The sequence below is a fragment of the Sinocyclocheilus rhinocerous genome, unplaced genomic scaffold (genome assembly GCF_001515625.1).
Source record: "Sinocyclocheilus rhinocerous isolate Xijiao unplaced genomic scaffold, SAMN03320098_v1.1 scaffold8077, whole genome shotgun sequence".
NCBI lineage: Eukaryota > Metazoa > Chordata > Actinopteri > Cypriniformes > Cyprinidae > Sinocyclocheilus > Sinocyclocheilus rhinocerous.
In genome coordinates this window covers 31,427-39,315 of record NW_015648126.1, presented here as the reverse complement: position 1 = coordinate 39,315, position 7,889 = coordinate 31,427, and the positions used below count along the sequence as shown (strand labels likewise).

Below are 7,889 nucleotides of genomic sequence, written 5' to 3'. Positions count from 1 at the left end.
AAAAAAAAAAATTATCTTTTTTTTTTTTTTTGTTAAATATGTAGTTTAACATTTATCACGAAGGATTACTTTTATCAAGCATATTAAGTGTTTGTCATTATCAGATTAGGAAACATCATGTAGTGTCATCCTGATGCTTACATTTTAATTTCATTTTTCAAATTATTAAAACGACCATGGACAGACTAGGAGGATTAAACAGTTATATTAAACTATTATTTTACGATTAAAACTTATTTCATGATTGTGGCTGCAGAGGAAGTACGCATCATGTTACTTGGTGCGAGAGGGTCTGGAAAAAGCTCCACCGGAAACACCATCCTCAGGTGCAACGCTTTTCAATCGGACATGCAGCTGAGCAGAGTCACACAGTTCTGTGAAAGAGTGACTGGAAACATCAACGGCCGACCCGTGGCCATAATCGACACGCCGGGACTGAACAGAATCAGCCGTACGGAGAGGGAAGTGACCCGAGAGATCCTAAAGTCAATGTCTCTGTATACTCCAGGACCACATGTGTTTCTGCTGGTTATGCCTGTTGGGAACTTAACTAATGACGACAAAAGCATGCATAAACTCATCAAGAGCATGTTTGGGGAGAGTGTCTGGAAGTACACCATCATTGTGTTCACTCACGGAGATCGACTGGAGGGGAAGGCGGCGAATGACGTCATTGCGTGCTCGGACAAGGAGCTCCGCAGTTTCATCCATAAGTGCAGCGGTGGATTCCTGTTCTTCAATAACAAGGACACGACAAACTATGAGCCCGTGACAGAACTCTTGAAGAAAGTCGAGACCCTCACGGCCATCAATGGAAAGAGCTGCTACGCTTTGTCTTTTTACCCGGCCTCAGAGAGGAAGATCAGGAAGAAAATGGAGAAGATTTTAGAGAATAGAAAGGAAAGCATTGCACAGAAGGAGAGAGAGCTGGTGATGCACTGCAAAACTGAGCAAGAGTTGGAGAGAAAAAAGCAGGAACTCTGGAGAATGGAAGAAGATGATGCAAGAAAAAAGGCTGAGGATCCAGCCAAACAAAAAATGTCTATCAGTCTAGCCAAACGGCACACATCAGGCGAAAAGTCTTCCACCTAGAAACAATTATTTGACAAAACTTGGGTGATTCTTGTGTGATATATATTTTTCCTTCTACGTGTAAAGTTAAAAATGGACTAGGCCACTAATGCCTTCTACTGATGTATTTTTTTGTTTTCTTCCTTTGAGTAAAATAATTGTTTTTATTGTAGGCTAATGTTTACAAATATGTGCCATATGTGCCAGAGACTTTGCTTAGGGATTATTTTTGAAATCGATATGCCCAATATCATTTAGTCCACTTTAGAGGTTGTGTGTCTTTTCCACAAATAGCCTACTGTCATTAATGTCAAATACTAAATGAAGTCTGATCGATGTTGTTCATTCAAATTAAATCACTATAATGATTGTGAATAAAATGCTGAATCAGAGTAGAATACATCTGAAGAATAAACTTTCACATTTGAAAAATTGTTAGCTGAATTCAAAAAAATATTGTGGAGGCAGCCAAAAGTTTTAATTTGCTCAGCTACTGCATTTAATCATTTCTCTTTGCAACTATAAACATTGCTCAAAATACTTCCTGGTTTTAAAAATGGGGTTATTGAATAACATTTCGGAGTTTTTAAATATTCACAAAACAAAGTTTTTATATGATTGTAAAAAGTAAATTTACCCTGCAGTCTAGATGAATTACAAAATTCATTCAATTACAAAAAAACGTATTCAATATGATATAAATTTAAAGGTCACTATTATTAAGTGATGAAAGTAAAACGAAAAGCCTCTTCAAATTCAGTCAGGTATTATCATCTGAAATTATTTGCTCAGATAAATATTTGCTTCTCTGCTTATTGGGGGGGGGGGGGGGGACATGATTATAGACATCTGAAGGAAAAATTAGTCACATATTATCTCTGCATTCTCTATGAAAACACCAGTGGAAAATTCATTTTTATTTGGGATAAAGGGTGTTAATGCTTAAAAATACATTAAACAGTATATTTAACAGCTCTGGTGTCTTTCTCCTCCCTCTGTTTCATTTAGATGACTCATTTCCTTCTGTCTGACATAACTTCTATCTTTCTTTTGAACCTCTTGAGGAGGATGTTTAGTACTAGAGTAACACAGTGGTTTGACTACATGCTTCGGTTATTTCCCCATCACGAGTCTCTTCCTGTCTCACCATTCCCCTCCACTGGTCAACAGGAATATACTGAACTGCAAGTAAAGTATCTACTGTAATGTACCGTACCATTCAGAGGGTCGTGAAAAAGACACAAATGTCCTAAAAGAAGCATTCAACAGTTTGTCAAACAGTCTTATTGAACTGTCATTTTACCAATCCCTTATTCATCCAAAGTAACTCACAGTCTTACATTTTATTCACTTAATGGCAATATTGAGAGTAGAAATTGTTAGTGTCATTAAATTAGCCACATTGTTTTCTATATACAGTACAAAAAATATCTAATTCGTTATTATTAATATATTTTTTTAAATAGAGGTGCATCTCAATAAATTAGAATGTCGTGGAAAAGTTCTATAACTATAACCATAACTGTAACCATATTTCCATATGCAGGAATTTTTTTTTTTCAACTGACAATTATGTAATTTCGACAATTATGTATATATAAACATACACACACACACACAAAGGAAAAAAACAGCTCATGCCACTCACGTTTGCTCAGCATACCTGAGAAAGGTGTCAGATGACAGTGGAAGTGTCTGACTGGATGAAACACTAAAGAACATACTCTACGAGCAACCCTTCCATTTAACTCAATAGTGTGTCTTCATGCTTAAAACTACTGAAATTGTTTGCATATCTGAAATATGTTTAGTCCTCTTTTTATCATCTAAATAAATGCCTGTTAGAAGACAAATAGAAGACTTCTCATTGGACTTGTGCAACCCTTAAAAGACACTGGTTAAACAGGATTCTCAGTGGTGAAGGAACGCAGATCGCAGATTCAAGAACTCTACACTCTGTCTGTGGATCCAGAATCATAAACACCAGCTCTGACCACTGTGAGTATTTCTTTAATACATCTTTTGGTAACACTTTATTTAGTAACTTTGCAACTACATGTCAACTAGCAGTTAGTCGAGTATTAGTAGACTGTCTGCTTAACACTTAAGACTATCTTCTAACACTTTCTTTGTCAACTTATTCTACTAACCCTAAACCTACCCTAACAGTCTACTCTGAGAGTTAGTAGACATGTAGTTGCAAATTAATGAGAATTAGTTGACATGTAGTTGACATGTAGTTACAAAGTTACTTATAGTTAATAGAATGTCTAAAGTGGACTATCGAAATAAAGTGTAACCCATCTTTATATAGATTACTTACAAATTGTAATCCGTTACTGATTCCTAATTACATGACAAAAATTGTAGTTAGTAACGTAATCCATTTCATTACACATTTTAGGTAATTTAATCAGACTACTTTTCGATTACTTTTGACCTAACTGGTTTATCACATTGATTTAAATAGGACAATCTTGTACCATATTGACATAAAAATACAAAGAGTAAGAAAATATATTCCATTTGTTGTTAATGACATGAAGTGCCATAAACTTTATATTACATCAAGGTTTCCCAAACTGGGGTTTGTGAGTTTAATGAAAAGCTAATAATTAATTAAATCATAAAAAAATGTTACATTAAAATAAATCATTTTAAAATCAATCAAAATAAAAAACGGAGAAAATGAAATATTTTTTGTTTACCTGCATGTCATGTGACCATAACCAACATCAGAGAACCAATTAACATGCAAATGTGATACTTAATTATTAAAATATTTATTTTAAAATCTCAGGTTTACGTCAAGTAAATGTATTAGGTGAAAGAGGTTCAGATGACAAAAAAGTTTGTGAATTTGTGCATTTTAATGTGTTTCTAAGACAAAAGCCTTCCAAAGACATAGAAATACATAATAATAGTGATAATTCTAATAAAAATTAATGTGTTCATCAGTAGTTGATGCAATGTTGAAACACTTCTTACGCCTGAAATGATTTTTGTAAATCCAGTGGTCAAATGCTGTGTAGCCACCTGATCTCTGTGTGTAATTATAGATAGATAGCCTGATTAAGTAAGGAGTTGAGTCTCAAATACTGAGGTCAAATATTTCATTCCTTAGGTTCTTTTCTATAAAACAGAGCGATGACTTCAGAAGAGAACCAGTGGGCTGAAACAGAGAAAGAAACATTTGAACTGGACTCGTCACTGGGCTGTGAGTTACTGATTCATTATATCAAGTCTGAATCAATTCATTAAAATCAAATCATTATAAAAATCTGGGGCCTCATTTATCAACAGTGCGTAGAAAAGGTTCTATATTTTGTCCTTATATTTACACACATTCCTACATATAAGTACAAGTTGGTAGATCACACACTTTGCGTGAAACTGTGCATACGCACTCATTACGCACTGTTGATAAATGAGGGCCCTGGTCTTTTATAGAAAGACTTTAAGGTAAAGTTCAATGCCTTCAATATCTTCCATAGCTGAGATTGATGAACTATATGAAAATGTAAGAGCAAATTCAAAATCACCAACTTTGCAAGGTAAGCTAAATAAATTGTGAGATTTATATGAATTAAATGTATTGTCATTTTTATTCTTCTTATTAGTAGTATATATATTATTATTAATGAATCAATTAATTATCTGGCTTTACCTGGTTTAGATATTCAAGACTTAAAAGAATATTCAAAATCACCCTCCTTGAATGGTAAGTGTGATATTAATTACAAACTGTTTTTGGGCATAAGAACATAAGGACAGCTTTTTAGGCATAAGAACATTGCTGACACAACAAAACTCAAAACAGAATTCATGTTCTCTCTTAGTATATTGAATATTGATATATTAAGTGCTTACTACTTAACCAGTAAGTTATGCAGTTTCCAGCCCTTTAACGTTTATGTTGTTTGACATTCAGATTCAATGTTTTACTTGAGCTATTTAAAACAAGTACAATCATAGGTGCTGATTTATGCTTCTGCCGGGCACAAATATTAAACCAAATAAATTTGGTTGAGCAAATGATATGGGCTTATCACTCAGCTGCGTTTACATGGACCCTAATAATCCGATCGTAATAGGACTAGAAGCACAATCAGAATAAAAAAAGTCACATGTAACCACGTCAATCGGATTGAATTGGCCAGATCCGATTAAAATTTCAATGGGATTGTAAGGGGTGGTTTATTCCTGTAATCCGAGTGAGAGGACATGTAAACACTTGATCGGATTGAAAACCGAAACTGGAAAGTACCGCGCATGTGCAGTGACATAAAAATAGCGTAAATGACGTATGACACACAGAACGAGCTGTTCTTCCTGGTGAATAAAGTGTCGTAAACATAGACTGTATGGTCGTAAATTAGTGTCCCGTCATTCTAAAATTCTGCTTTCACTCACCGTCTGTGAAGTGGAGCAGGACAACGTCCCACCAGTCCTTGTTTAAGACTCTCATCAACAGACGACTGGTTTTGGGTGCAGGAAAAGGGGCACTTTATAAAGCAGTAAAAGTAAGCAGCACAGCACAACAGTTCATGTGCTGGTCGTCGCCTAATTAGGACCCGAAGTAGATAAATGTCAAGTGTGTTCTAAAACAGTATGCGACATATTCATGCAGTGTGCTGTGCGCATGTCAAAAGATTCAATCTGATCAGAAGCTTGTTACATATAAATGCGCACATGTAAACACTACGTTCAGATTCGTCAATCAGAATGAATTCATTCCGATGGAAGCAGAAAGTGTCAATAACTAGGCCTTGGAACTTAGAACTTGGTGTTCATTTTCCAGTCTTTTTCTTTCCAGCGATGGTGCACTTGATGAAGAATTCAGTTCACGAACAGAAACACTGCAAAATACATTACCAAGAGTCAAGTAAGTTAGTCAGACATTCGATAGTAATAAATACTGATGTTAACACACAGGGAAAATGTGTAACGGATGCCTCGCAGATGCAAAGAGACAGCTCATCTTCATCACAAGCCCCGAATGAGTAACTGAACTCGCCCTGAGACGAGCCCTCAAACTCACCCGGAAGCTCAACCAGAGGACACGAAGTGTGAGAAACTCTTGTTTCATCATGCTCTTCCCCGGCGCACATTGCTGCGGCCTCATACCCGGAAGAAGGAGAGCATCAAAATTTGGGAAGCAGCAGAGATTTGCCTTGTCCAAATACCCACACTTGCGGTCTTTGCACTTGATCACTTGACTACTTCTATGACGTATTTCCTGTATTTGGCCCAAGTGTTCAAGTGAGGATGAATACCCCAAGTGTGTATACAACTTTTCATTACCTGATGGGACACACTTATAGTGTTGTAAAAACGCAAGTGTTTACAGTTTTAATTTTTATTTTCAATACTTTGCATTTTAAAATAAACTTTTATTTTAGTCTGTTCAGCAGTCCCTATAACAGATGACACAATTTAATTTCTCATGCTTCTAATTAAGTGATAAAAAGCAGTTGCGAATGATGTACAAAATAAATATAGGCTACTCACCTTTGCACCAATAAAACGTGTAGCACTTTTTTTGTTTTACTACCAAATTATATGTAATATCTAATTATTATTAATATTTAACTTACATTGGAAAGGTTTCCGTGACCTCTCGCGATCTTGGCAAAAAGTCTTGCGATTTATTTCCAGAACATGATGCATGATGGGATACACTAAGCCACCAATAGCGCTCCGGAGCGGTATTCAAGATAGTGTGGATTTAGTGTGCGTTAAGGGCACTGCACTTTGGCGTTTTTAAGAACTGGGACAGTCTTGCGCACTTACTTCCTGTCGCGCGCATGCGCTCTCAAGTGGCCAAGTCCGCAAGTGTGGGTATTTGGACAAGGCAATTGTCTTACTATAGGGAGTTGAGAGGGTCTGTATTACTTACTATTGAAGAAAGCGTAATGGTCAACTTGGATCACGTGTGCCTTAATAACCAATCACATTACAGCCTTGAAGTCAATGAATTTCAGTCAGAGTTGTGCGACACTCAATCGCCGTTTACTGATACCATAGGAATGAATGAGAAGTGCCGTAAGCTGAATCCCACCTGTCGCAAAAAGTCAGTGACTTCTCTTATAAAATGGCATTTTTTCGGTGTAAACTAAAAAAGTAAAATAGTTCAATCCAAAAGTATTGTTTAGTGTAAAACATGTTGAAGATTAGCCGATAGGCTCTCGATTCATTGAATGATAAGCTGTTTCCTCTAAAAAGCTGTTTATTCAGCGTAGTGAAGCCTCTCCTCCACTGACATCCATAAAAAAAAAACGGCCTCTGATCTCCTTTCCCACGTACTGGCAAACCGGAAGCGTTAGCATTAGCCGTTACGCTTTTTTGGCTAAAGGTTGCAGGCTTGCCCTCTAGTGGCTTTGGAAGCAGTTCGGGGTGACCCGCGGTCTTTTAGAAAAGAACACAAGCAGCGAGTGCAACGTGCCTATGGCCATGTCCTCGCAAGCGGAACATGAACCATCCACGAGGGCTACTTCAGCGTGAGCATGGCCCAAACACTGAACGCAGCGATCGTGCCAGACAGTCGCTGGGAGAGATGTAGAAACCGCATCCAGAAGGGCACAGATGGAAACACATAGAGAATAGAGAATATCTCGAGTTTTTCCCATGGGTGCTCAGGGGCTCAGGCCTATGAGTACAATAATACATATATTTGGGTGCAGAGATAATGTTTGACATTGAATGAAATCAGTAGGAAACAATATGAACTACACAAGTCTGAACAATGAGGATTTCAGTCAGTTTTCTGGAAAAAGACCTCTAGTGGTCGGAAGGTGGTATAACTGTCAATCATTAAA

General features: G+C 36.8%; 2 protein-coding genes across 3 annotated transcripts in view; both read left to right on the top strand.

Annotated features, from left to right (window-relative positions):
* The window catches only part of LOC107709635 (GTPase IMAP family member 7-like), a 3,477-nt gene extending 2,385 nt beyond the window's left edge, over nucleotides 1–1,092 (top strand). The window contains exon 3 of the mRNA XM_016514200.1: nucleotides 257–1,092. Coding sequence (XP_016369686.1) covers nucleotides 257–1,092 — 836 coding nt within the window. The remainder of the gene's footprint in view (nucleotides 1–256) is intronic.
* A 1,912-nt stretch (nucleotides 1,093–3,004) lies between these two features.
* LOC107709636 (GTPase IMAP family member 4-like) overlaps nucleotides 3,005–7,889 on the top strand; it is a 6,901-nt gene continuing 2,016 nt past the window's right edge. The window contains exons 1-4 of one of the 2 annotated variants that reach the window (XM_016514201.1): nucleotides 3,005–3,069; nucleotides 4,215–4,288; nucleotides 4,566–4,625; nucleotides 4,748–4,792. In XM_016514201.1, the coding sequence (XP_016369687.1) occupies nucleotides 4,219–4,288; nucleotides 4,566–4,625; nucleotides 4,748–4,792 (175 nt within the window). In that variant the 5' untranslated portion in view covers nucleotides 3,005–3,069; nucleotides 4,215–4,218. Of the gene's footprint in view, nucleotides 3,070–4,214; nucleotides 4,289–4,565; nucleotides 4,626–4,747; nucleotides 4,793–7,511; nucleotides 7,572–7,889 lie in introns of those variants that run through there. The other variant, XM_016514202.1, reaches the window with a different exon arrangement.